General features: G+C 35.1%; 1 protein-coding gene across 1 annotated transcript in view; it reads left to right on the forward strand.

Moving 5' to 3' along the window:
* TRDN (triadin) overlaps positions 1-13,168 on the forward strand; it is a 199,312-nt gene that overhangs the window by 14,952 nt on the left and 171,192 nt on the right. Inside the window, 1 exon segment of the mRNA XM_085541752.1 lies at positions 9,729-9,935. Within this exon segment, the coding sequence (XP_085397878.1) occupies positions 9,729-9,935 (207 nt within the window).

Raw genomic sequence — 13,168 nt, forward strand, 5'->3', positions numbered from 1 at the left:
CAGGTTTCACTTTATATGTCACGTGGATATATCACTGTGTGGTAAGGGATATTTCTATGAATTATTATGGAGAATGGTTCTATTTCTGGAGCTGAATAATGTAACCAGGTAACCACATCTTGGCATTTATCACCGGGATAAATTAGAGACCATTCAGATTCTCATATCTGTTTGGTCAGGTAAGGTCTTTATTATTTTATCTCATTTGCTCTGCAGAGATCTGAATAGGTGCACTAGAATGATTTAAAGTGCAGTTCTGTCTCTGGATTCCTGTAATAGATAAAATCAGATGACAAGAATTTGAGGCCTGGTTTCCAGGTCACAGAAGCAGGAATCCCTAAACCAATCTTTAGCCTGTTCATTGTGCTTTTGAGCAATCCTTCTGGGCTGATTTGTTCAGAGTATGTTGGTGTGAAAATTAGAAATATTAGAAGTCCTCAGGGCTTAGGAACAGGTACAAGATAGATTCTAATAGTTTCATTTGTTGCTAATCTACTTCTGAATAAAAGTCAGATGTCCCTAATAATTTCTAAAATCCGTTCATAACCTTGCTCAGATGACAACAGATAGATTTGAACTGTCAGAAGGAAAGATGCAGGGAATGGGTACAATTACTGAAGTGATTTCTTTTTTTATTCCTAAGCTAACCTTCAAAGAAATCTAAATGGTCTTGTTTTTCCTTCTTTTCAGTGTGTAGATGAGATGCCATCAGAATATCTGCATAGGGAAAAAAGATAACTAAGACTTTACACCTGTATGTGAATGCTCTGTGATATTTTCTCATCAAACTTGATTCCTTAAGTGTTTCACATATTCAAAAATTTCTCCTTGCTATAATCCAGTAACTTTTACCAAACACCGAATTCTATCCCTATCATTTCAAGAGACTTTCTTGTCGTAAATCCAGAAGAGCACTTTCAAAAGGATTCCTCCAGACCAAAAAAAGGGGAAAAAATAACTTCAAAGAAGCCATCTCGATCAAAACTGTTGCTACTTCTTTTTTATTAGACTCCTTGACAAAAGGTGTACTTTAGTTCAACAGCTCCTGTTTACTACGTACTGTATCTAATTACAGATAGCTTGAAATAAAATAAATCATAATTAATCATTCAAAGACACAAATGTGAGAGATAATACTAATTCCACCAGGAGATACACAGATCTGGATTTTTTTTTCACAGAGATTCTTTATACTGGTATAGTGATATAGTTGCTGAAAGTGAAGATAGAGATATCCATAACCTATAATTTATCCTATTAAAAAATTTTTTTTTTTAATGGAAGAAAAAAAAATCAGTGTATTTCTCTAATCCCTTATAAACATTTTAGGGCTGTACGAAGTTGAGTTTCCAAAAACAAATAGCAAAGAGGATGCATACAGTGCTGTTGCTTCAGAAGGTTTCATGCTATTTAAAGATAAATGGCAACCATTTTCCTCTAACCTTCATTTTGACATTTTATAAGATAAGATATACCTCTCAGCTTATATCAACTCACTGAATAACACTTCTGCTTCTCTTTCATAAATGTCAGAATTCTAAAATGAACAGGAAGATAAAAATTCTCTTTACTGTTTTACAGCAAAATACTTGTTTCTGAAAAGGGAAGGTATTACTACCAATGAGGAATTTGAAAAGAAACAAGAAATTTTTGAACAAATCTCAGCATTAAAAAAAAAAAAAAAAAAAAAAAAAAGTAAAAGAGGGGTCGAATTGATTAGGCATTGTAAACAGAAAGATGTAGATTTCCAACTCACAAATCATGGTCTACTGCCCTTTGGAAAGGGAGTATCTATCTTGTCCCTTTGCCATGATTGGCTGCTACTTTAACAGGAAGAGAAAGAATAAGAAAGAACAGACAAATGCCTTCAGAAATTGTTGCTAGATGGAAAACATGATCCTTAAAAATATTTTTATTTGATATTCTTGGAGTGTGATAAAGAGCTGCTGTGCTTTAACTGTTTAATAAGTTCGGAAAGTGATATATACCAGGTAAATGGTGAGCTGTATAAATATCAAAACAGAGTAAGAAACTTAAAGACATTGGAAATTTCAGAGTTTTCACTTTTTCTCCTCTTAAGGATTACTAGCTCCTCACAGAAGGTTTAGAAAAATCGTTCTATGTATAAAATTATCCTACCCCAAAAACATGTTACACTTTTTTCTTATAACAGCATTGCATAAAAAATAGTACTTTGTTTCTTAAAAGTTTGTTTTCTCTTGCTGCTCTCTCCCATTCAGAATCACCATAGTCCTCACAGTACACTGATGAGGAAATTGTTATGATTTCACTGTGGAAGAATTATGAATCCAGGTAGGACATAATCAGTAGGGTCTAATGAATTTTCAAAATGAAAGCATCCTGTTACCATGTAAGTGGAATTACAAAGGAAGAGCAGTGAAGAAGTAATAACAGAACTGAACTATTTTTTGTCGGACTTTTTGATCTTAACTCCCAGTTTCATCCATTAATTACAATGATCATCTCGTGCTATTAAGTTAGCAGACCTACTTGCAAAACATAGATTTACCTGGTGAGAATGTGGTCATCAAGAGCTAAGAACTGTCAATATTGCAGTTATCTGGTCCAGGTAGCGTCTTACAATGTCTTCATCAGTATCACTATGCTGAACAAAAAGTATTCAGTTCAGGTATTAAATGCCTAATCCTACCATAATACGCTGGAACCTCCAGCATTTAGAGATTTGAAATAAAGGCAGTTTCTGAGCCAGAGATTATATATTTGTTTTTAAAAGTAGTGATTATTTTTTTTCCATGGAGTTTCCCAGGCCTTTATCATAATAAAGCCATATCTCATTGGAAAGTCATTTTCTGCTCATGAAGTTATTATTAGTTAAATAATTAAGTTATTTGGGGAAACTTTGTGTGTTTTTTCCACATAGCATGTGGTACTACTGTATCCTAACAAGGCATATTTACTAGAATACCAAGATATGGATCAGAGCTTAGAATACAAATTTAATATCTTCAATTTTTCACTGAGACTATTTATTGTTAGTAATAAATGATAGAAATTAACAGTAATTAATAGTAACATTATTTATTTATATAGTATAAAATACACATTTTCAAGGAATTAGATATTGAAATGATGACAGAATGTATGTTATATTCTAAGAAAGTCTTACTGAAATTGATGTATATGTTCCAGAGTCTGGTGTATATAATTCCTTGGAGAATAAATGGGAAACATTAATAGAACTTCTTAAAATTATCAAACGCTCTATCAAAAATAAAACCAATGCAGATATAATAACCAAAAAGGAAATTAAAAGAGTATACAGCACAGTATGTAATTGTAAGTGCCTTTTCTGAATTCAATTGTTCAGTTAATTTTCATGCTCCCTCCTCTCTATATTCCATAATCTCTATTCTATTTCTTTTGTAGTGTAGAATTGGTTGCTGCATAATCTCCAACCCTATTTTCCACATTTCATAAAGAATATTACATTTTTTATAACTATCAGTCACCAATAAATCTGCAAAAGTTCCCTCACAGACAGTCCCAGTTACAGCCTTTTAAGCTATTAGCCTGTGCAGATGCTAGCTCATGACTTTGAGAAGTTTGCTAACATATACAGATATGTTGAGAGGTTTTTCTTTTTGCATTTTAATTATATGAACTGTGAATAGAGCAATATATCAATACCCTGTGTGATGACTTTCAAAATCTGTATATTATGGGATTAGTTGTGAAACTACTTCTACATGTTGTTTTCTGTTAATAATTCCAGTTGCATTTCATTCATACATACTGGGATGTAGTATGAAACAACCTGGGTCATTCTGTGATTCTGTGTGATTCTGTGAAACAGAAAAAAAGAGTTGGTTGAGTCAGATGTCTTAAGAGAATATTTATGCCACAGCTCTAAATATATATATATATATTTTTTTTTTTTTGTATATTTGTCACATTTCTACTAATCAAATTTCAGAAGCTCCTTAAAACTCAGAACACCTATGATAGGTGCCTACTACCCATTTCTGTGCTGAACTGAATCTCTTTGCCTTCCCCACAGAGCCAGCTGGCAGTAGTGGTGAGAGAGGAGCTTGCAAATATAACCTGAATTTGCCTATTTATATAAGATAACTTTCACTGGTTCTATCTACTTCTCCATCATTATTAGGAATTCTACTTGCATAAATCAAGGGTGCAGAAGCCACGTTAGAGAAATGAAAAGAGAACGTCATAGCAATACATATCACCTAAACAACAGGAACAGGCACTGAGGTTTGGGTGTTTTTATGTGCATGGGAAAATAGTAATTATTGTCAGAGCTGCAGAGGTCTGCAGACTCAGTGAATGTGATATGATGGACCTTATTGTATACACATTGCCCAGTCCTTCACCAAAGGGTTCTAATCTCTACTTCTTTTCTCCCCCTGGCATCCTCCCTTCTGTAAATCCAGATTCCTGCTTGCCTTATCACAAGAGTGGTGAATTGATAAGGTCACTGGGTTAAAACCCAAGGCTCAAGCAGGAGTTTAAAAGACAGTGTAAATTTATACAGTTCTTCTTTCTCTTTTCTACTCCCTTAATTAATATTTAAATATTCCAAGTGAAGTGGAATAAGTTGAACAGGAGCCATTAGTGACCTGAATCCAGAACACTCTAAAGCCTATTTATTGGAGTGCTCATCTGGGAAGCAGAATAGAGAAGTCAAAATCTACTCTCTCTTCCATTTAATGCAGACTGCTTTGAGGCTTCTCACATCCCAACTGAATTGCCCTAGCAATAATGTTATTATTTAAAAAGAAACAACCTCAGTTTTCCTAGCAGCATGGATATCTTTTTGCTTTTAATACACCCAGCGTTACCCAGTCTTAAAATAACATTTCACATTAAGTATTTTACTTGATTTTTTCTTTTTCTTTTTCTTTTTTTTTTCTTTTTTTTTTTTTTTTTTTTTTTTTTTTAAATTCAGTTGTCAGGATGAAGGCTGTAACAGAAGATAAGGGGGAAATAACATAAATACAGGAAATGACTATTTTATATTTGAATGAATTCGCAGAGTATAGGGCTGTAGTTTTTTTCTTTTTTTTTCTTTTTTCTTTTTTTTTAGTTTTTCTTCGGGGTTACTGGGAGGCCTAGACGCTAAATTGCAAAATTGAATGCCCATTTCTTCATTCCTTGACCATAGACTCCTATGCTTATTATGCCTAAGGAGAACTCAACTCACTAACACAAAGGTTTAGCTGCCAGAGCTCACCCTGGACTCTAAAAGTTGTTCAGAATTCTCCTCAATGCTGTCAATGACTGTCAAGGTTTATTTATACCTCTGAGACCTTATGGATCTTCAGATTATATCCTAAGTGACAACACTGAAACCAGAGGATTAGTAAGAATCTGAGTTTCAGCAGTTTGGAATTTAGAAAATCAATCTGTTGATGTAAATGTGATATTTGTGACTTGATGGGGCTGTTCTGTGTATGTGAGAAATTGGGATGTGGAGTCAAAGACATATATTTCTGGAGTAATCTTTATATGAAATGTGTATATAACTTTTAAAAGTTCCTAACCCTATTGAAAATCAATAACAATCACAACCCAAAGTGCCAGGAGAATCTCACTGATGTGGCAGTGGGCTGAAATTGGATGGCTGAAATTGTAACAGCCTTCAGCTGCACCCTCCACTCTTGTAAAGATGTTGCCACTCCCACATCTGGGGCTGCTGGTCCGTTCACAAATCCCCTAACCTACTGCAGTGTTCATTTAAGTATGCTAAACTTGCTTAGATTCTGGTTGGCTATAACGCAGATGGAGAAATTGGTCATGGGATTGAAAATACTAATTATATGGGTGGGAATGTCTGGAATCTGATTTTAACCTGTCGCTGAGTGACTCCTCTCAGGTGGTAAGGGGTCACTTGATAGGCTCCAGCTATTGATTTCAAGGCAGCAAATATGTCTGTTTTATTGCCTCACTGGGTAGTTGAGGTCTCACTGATGTCTTGGGCAGATGCTCTGCTCAACTGTAATACCAGATCTCCTAGAAGGAATCCAGTGGAGGGTCTCAAGGATAATTAAGGGCCTGGAGCATCTCCTGTGGGAGGAAAGACTGAGTAACCTGGGTCTGTTCAGCCTGGGGAGGAGAAGAGTGAGAGGGGATCTGGTAAATGTTTATAAATATCTACAGGGAGGTGGGAGGCAAGTAGATAAAGCTAGACTCTTCATGGTGTTGTATAGAGATAGAACAAGGAGCAATGGCCTAAAACTTAAACATACATAAGAAATTCTGTTCTACCATGCAGAAGAACTTTACGGTAAGGGTAACTGCACACCAGAACAGGTTGCCCAGAGGTTGTGGAGGCTCATTCCATGGAGACATTCTAGACCTGTCTGGATGCCTACTTGTGCATTCTGTTGTAGGCTACTTGCTTTAGGAGGGGGTTGGACTTGATGATCTTTTGAGCTCCCTTCCAACCCCTGTGAATCTATGATTCTGTAAATACTTTTCAGAGAAAGAGAGTAATTACAGTTGGATTTGTAAATGATGCTGCCCATACTTGTCCCTTCTTTCTTTCCCGCTATAATTGTGTAAATAGTAGGACTGAAGGTTTGGGAAGGAGACTAAGATGAGTAGAAGATGAACAACAAAGTGCACAACACTTGGGCAATGCAAATGAAGGACAAGGCAGGGAAAAGCACCATAAGTATTGCAAAAATAGGTAGTGGGGAGGGTAATCATTTTGGTATTGTCTCATCTTTTTGAAGTTAAGATGGTAGAGTGGTGTCATTTCGTAGAATCATAGAATCACCAAGGTTGGAAAAGACCTCTAAAATCATCCAGTCCACCCATCTACTTATCACCAATGTTTTCCACTAAACCATGTCCCTCAGTACAACACCTAAATGGTTCTTGAGCACCTCCAGGGTCAGTGACTCCACAAACTCCCTGGGCAGCCCATTCCAACAACTGACCACACTTTCAGAGAAGTTTTTCCTAACTTCTAACCTGCTTTTCTCTTGGTGTACCTTATTCTTCACCTTAATTCCACACTTCATAGGCTTACATAGCAGCAAACATTGTTTCTCTCAGATGTCCTATAATAAGATCCTCCAGCCAATATTGTGTATGTTAGAATCCAGGGACAGAGATGCATGCATGAAACTTATTTCTATTTTTAGTGTTTTAGGCTTTTCCATGCTTCTCCAAGATGTTCAGAGTTTGCTGTCTCATAGGTGATGCCTGATAGGTCAATGAGATTGTCTCCGATACACTAAAGAACCTATAACAACACTAGAGACATGTCCTAGACCCATGAATCAGATAGCAAGAACTTGAGCTGGGAACAAATAATTTTTTTGTTTTATCTTGATTTGCAGGCAAGGTTTGGTGAACTGCTCTTCACTCCCATTTCAGTGATTGTAATTTTTATTATTTTGTTATGTAACTTGCTGTGTTTTTAAGAAGAAATGTGACTTGGCTACATCAGCAGTCAAGAGTAAATGAGAGAGAACCTTCTATCAAACTTCAGCATTGTCTCTGACACACTGAATAGGAAGGAATTGTTTTTACATAACAGCTTTGCTAGGGGAATAATACTTTCAGTGTAAACTATCTGTATGTATATGTCTACATAAATACAGAGTTTTAATTACCCCTATTATTTCTGTGCAAATATCTTTTTAGTATGTCTTTAAAGATATGCTGTGTTACTAACCAGATTTGCCAAGATGAGACAGTACCTTTCTATTTTCTTTTATGCATCATAAACCTTGACTGATATCCCCAAGGGAAAAAAGTCATAATTTTTCATTTACAACCTGTTGCATGCACAAATTACTTACATTTTATATGCAGTAGAATAACAAAATGCTATTGATTTGGAATTAGACTTTAGTAAGCTGATCTATACTGCTAGTTCTCAGATGGAATATTTTCCCTGCTTCCATGAAGTGACTGAGCCACACTTTGTGTTTGAAGAAATGGGTAATGATGGTTTTAAACAACAACAACAACAACAAAAGTTTATGAATTGCATTCTCATAGGTAGGCATTATTAACAATTATCAACATCAGATTAAATTTTGAGTAAGTAATACAAACATGTAATATGTCAATCTTATTCTGCTTATACAACTCTATTGTTTAGAATAATAGCTTTGTGAGGCTTGAAGCAAAGCACTGATTAGTCAAGATGCTTGTGCAGGTGCACAAGAAGTTAAAAGGTAAGCATAAGAGAAGTACACACAAATGCAATGCACAACATAATAAACTGAAATATTTTTGGTGGAATAAATGTATGTACATACACATATAAGGAAAAAAATATGTCATTTATTTCTTTAAGAATATCAGTATAATGATTCTGAAATACTACAATACTACATACACAGAGACTACATACATCTCATGATGTCGAATATCCAAAAATCTTCAGTAACCTTATAGCTTAAGTCCAATCATATTTTCTAAATTATTCTTTGCCATTTTTCATGTGAAAGGTGAAACTATTCATCTTTGTATAGTGAATCTCTGTCACTTTCTGTACCCCTATCATCCTAGAAAATTATTAGCTTTTGAATTAGCTGCAAGGGGACATATTTGATATCAAGGTGAGAAATAGAGGTAAGAGAAAATCATGCATAACCTTATTCCTTGAAAGTTCAGACCTCTGTGTAGACAAAGGTCCCTAAAATCACTGGCATTTATTGAGTGTTGATAAAAAATGAACTCAACTAAACTGGAAACATAAGTATCATACCATACAATAGCTTAACAGAAGGTTACAAGCAGATTTGTAAACTAAACTGGTGGAAGTACCATGTTCTTCTACTGTTTTTAACTGTGAACTTATGAAAATTTTTAGTTTTATTTTTTAAGTTCTAAAAAACAAATACCATCCATGAATGTTTAGGTTATCACTTTATTTTATGAGGAAGAATAATATGAAATGTTTCAAATGTTGCCAGTTTTCATTTACCAAAATTATGATTTGTGTGGAGAAATAGTGTTTTCTTAATACACTAAGAAAAAGTAAACTGTTAATCGTTGTTAACTATCCATTAAACACATAATAGCAACAGTTTGCTTAGTTAATGTTAGTATTCACCTTCCTACCTTCATCCTAAGATCAGACCTATGCTTTTTGGAATTAAGCCTGCTTTGGCTTTCTAACTCTTCTAAAGCAATAATTTAATTATGAGAAAATGATAAGATCTAAGGCATTTAAAAAACAGGTACAAGATTCCTTATGAAGTGTAATGGTACTGTATGTTTAAATCTTTTGTGTTTCTGCTGGACAAAATGGGATTTAAATGTCCTTGACAGCAGAATTCAAGCCAAACCTCAAGTGGCATAAATGCGTTAGCTCCATTACAGTTAATGGAAGTACACTTAATCACATCACCTAAGAATCTGGCCTACAGCCCATAACAAGACAGTCCTTTGGAGAGTAATAATATTTGATGTTTTCATCAATCACTCTCCTAGGTCTGTAGCTATCTGTGGCAGACTAAAAAACGTCATATCATAAACAAAAAGGCCAGTCATGGCTATTTCACCATATTTTCATCCAAATAAACTTAATTAATTGTGGCCATAGTTCAGGAATATCTTTCAGAAAACTTAATATTTACTTTTGCAATATTTACTTTTATTTTATATGTTCCAAAAACAGATGTATTTCAATTCAGCAGTCAAATTTTTGCATCTTATGCTCCAAGTTTCACATTCGCATTCCTTTGCTTTTACTATTTGCCTAGGACGTATGTCTACGACCACAACAATAACAGATGGTAAGAATGGATCCGTTCCATCATCCATGAGAATGGGCAAGAAATCAGTTACAGAAGACCTTGCGACAACATTCAGCTCCCCAGCAGCATGGCTTCTTGTTGTGGCTCTGATTGTTACCTGGTCGGCAGTAGCTATTGTAATGTTTGACTTGGTGGATTACAAAGATTTTGCAGGTAAAAATCAGCATCTTCTGTTTGATATCTTTTATATAAACACTTAAAAATTTATTAACGACTGTGTACTATGTAAATATGAATGTCTCTCACCTTCTTAGAGTCAGCACAGTGTCTCTGCGAAGTTTACCATTAGAGGAGATATTGTGAGAAATCTCAGAATATATTAGTTTACACATCAGAAGTCTTTATAATTTAAATTTTTCCATTTTGCAGACTATGCTTATCCTGGAAAATATGTATGTTGACAGTAAATATGATATGTATATCACAGAATCACAGAATTGTAGGGGTTGGAAGGGACCTCTAGAGATCATCGAGTCCAACCCTCCTACCAAAGCAGGCTCCCTACACCATGTGACACAGGTAGGCGTCCAGGCGGGTCTTAAATATCTCAAGAGAAGGAGACTCCACCACCTCCCTGGGCAAATATATGAGCATGCATGCTCAGATTTCTATATTGCAATTTCAATATAAAAATATTTCAAAACTAATAAAATTAATTTCCATCTTTTTAAAAATGTTTTTAAATCTCTCATAGTTTTCTTGAGTATTCTGACATCTGCTTACACAATCTCATCACAAAAAATATGCAAGAGACTGTTTATAAACATACTAACTGTAAATTCATCTGCAAAAAGTACAGAAAGGCACATTCTTTGCATTAGCTAAGCCACACCCATACCCTCACTTAAGCATTTTAAGACTGGTCAAACTGAATATACAGAATCAAATTTTGGAACAGATTGGTTTTTGAGGGCAAAGCATATCTGTTTGGCACAAGGACTGTGATTCTAGTTGAGGAATGAGAAGAAAGGAATGGTGAAGAAAAATTAGTTCATCATTACTTGATTTTTATGCCTTGTAGCTGGCAGTAATATATAACAGAAATTAAAATAAATCTGTGTTTTTAAAGAGGGCAGACTGTTCAGAAAGCTAGCTCAGAAACAAAACTGGCATGAGGTAAGCAGGCTGTAGCGACTGGGAAATATTTGAAGCAAAATTAGAAAACAAATGATGAAGGTCCTTTTCTTTTCTAAAGAAGAACACCAGCTCTACAGCGATCCCATCTATCACAATAATTAACTAGGAATAGAAATTCAGCCATTTTCTTAGTTTACTGATAAATCCATAGATTTAAATCCTGCTGTATATCAATATTGACCTCAAGATTTACTGAAAAATCTTTTGAGGCAAAGAACTTGAAAGAAACCTACTAATTCTGATTTGATGGATGACATGGAAGCTTGGAATGTAGACAAAATGTGTGGCCAATCTCATTTAAATTTTTTACTTCTCATCCACGTGTGTTTGCAGAAGGAATTCTCTTGAGTTTCAATAAGACAGAAACTTCCTTTTGAGTGACCCTTCCTACACAAGCATCAGATTTTAATATCAAAACCAAAAAAACAGTGTGGCAAAATAGATATAAACCAAGAGAGAGAAACCACCATATTTTGCTCTTAGTTTTTTGTATTTACTATTAATCAATCATACTTAATACATACATAGTATTTTTTCAGAAAGCAGTCAGGAAAATACCTCAGACAAAACTACTAAACTAAGCAATTTATAGACTGGCTGTCAGCCATGCTCTATATACTGCTTAGGGTAATATTAAGCAATGCGAGACTGTAGACTGAGGGAAAATTTCTAGGCAGATGGAAATCTGATGTTCTTGTTGTATTGGTTAAATGAGCTTAAATCCCAAGGGCACTGATGCAAACTGACATTTTCAGACCAGGCTGTAGAAACAAAATAATGTAAAATTTAATCTGCAGGAGGATTTCATATTGTGTTGAGATCTCTGAGAGATGATATTTCAGCACTTTCATGGGTTCAATTCATTTTCTTCCCAAATATATTTCTGTTCCTACATGATTAATTAAACCAACATTTAAATGATCTATTAATGGTGAAATGTTAAATGAAAGAACTACTGTGCTACTTCAGACCCAGATTTGTCAGACTGCTTTCTGTGTTTACAGATACATAACATTGACAGTATAGCTTTTATTATGCCCAGGGTTTCAGCTCCTGACTTCCTAATAATCTGGATATATCCAGCTGAAACTCACTAATTCTGTGGCAATAGCTGAAGATTTCGCATAGAGCTGAGATTACTGATACTGAAATGATTTTCACCCTCTGACAGTCTGGCCTTTGCATCCAGTGGAGCTGTGAAGAAAAATTTGGAGCATGTTTTAAGTGACCCCTTAAATCTAAAATCCAGGAATAGTTTAATTTTGCATTGTTGACATTTTTCCTTTAGTAACACATATTATCAAAAACAAAATCATTACTTTCAGTTCTGTAAATTTAATTTTTCAAGCATGATTAAATTTAATTTATTAGTTTTAGATACAAATGAAAGATGCTAAATTAATTAAATGTAACTGGTTTTTGTTTGTTTGTTTGTTTGTTTTTCTGTACAAAACATATTACACTCAGTGTCTTTTTTTCCTGAGGTAGTACTTGCCTTTCTTAAGTCAGTGCATACAAGATTTTTCCCCATGTCTTTCCTTGAAGTTCCATTAAGCTCAACTCTAGAAATTATGCAGAGAAAAGCTGAGAGGAAAACGTGATTAGTCTGTCAAGGAGGAAACTGAAAGTTGACCTAGGTGCAGCATGTTCTTTCAAAGACCATCTGCAAAAGTAGATGACTTACACTTACCAAGATGATTTTCCTGTAGTATCAGGTGATATAACAAAGTGAAAAGACCTGAAGTTTTGTCTCAAGAGGCTCATGTTGGACACTGGGGGCAAAATCCTTATCTTGACTGCAGATTGTTTATCCTTGGAAGTCTTTGAGATTTTGAGACATAGCCATGGCTATCTGGCTCAAGTGTTGGCAGTAGTCTCTTCCAAAAAAGGATTGCACTAGTTGAATTTCAGGGATGCTTCTGATCCATGGCTATGTGATTCTGTGATTCTGTGAAAACCTCTGTCAGAAGTTAATAAGGTATTTAGAAAGCACATTGCCAGAGATCTCAGTGGACTTCACAAAGCTGGGGTGGATTTCTCCATCTTCACACACGGGGTATGAATCTATGAACCACTGTAGTCAAGATTTCACTCACCTAGTGCAGTTAAAAACACACAGAGCATGTCTGCAGAGCCAGCCCTCTACCAGGTTTGCAGGAAGCAAGAATCTGAGCTGGGATTGCTAGGTAAAGTGTCACACCTACATGCTGGCTCTGACTCTGACCTACTAACTCCCATGAGAGACTTCC

This window comes from Coturnix japonica, chromosome 3 (genome assembly GCF_054131305.1).
Source record: "Coturnix japonica strain WE chromosome 3, WE-NBRP24, whole genome shotgun sequence".
NCBI lineage: Eukaryota > Metazoa > Chordata > Aves > Galliformes > Phasianidae > Coturnix > Coturnix japonica.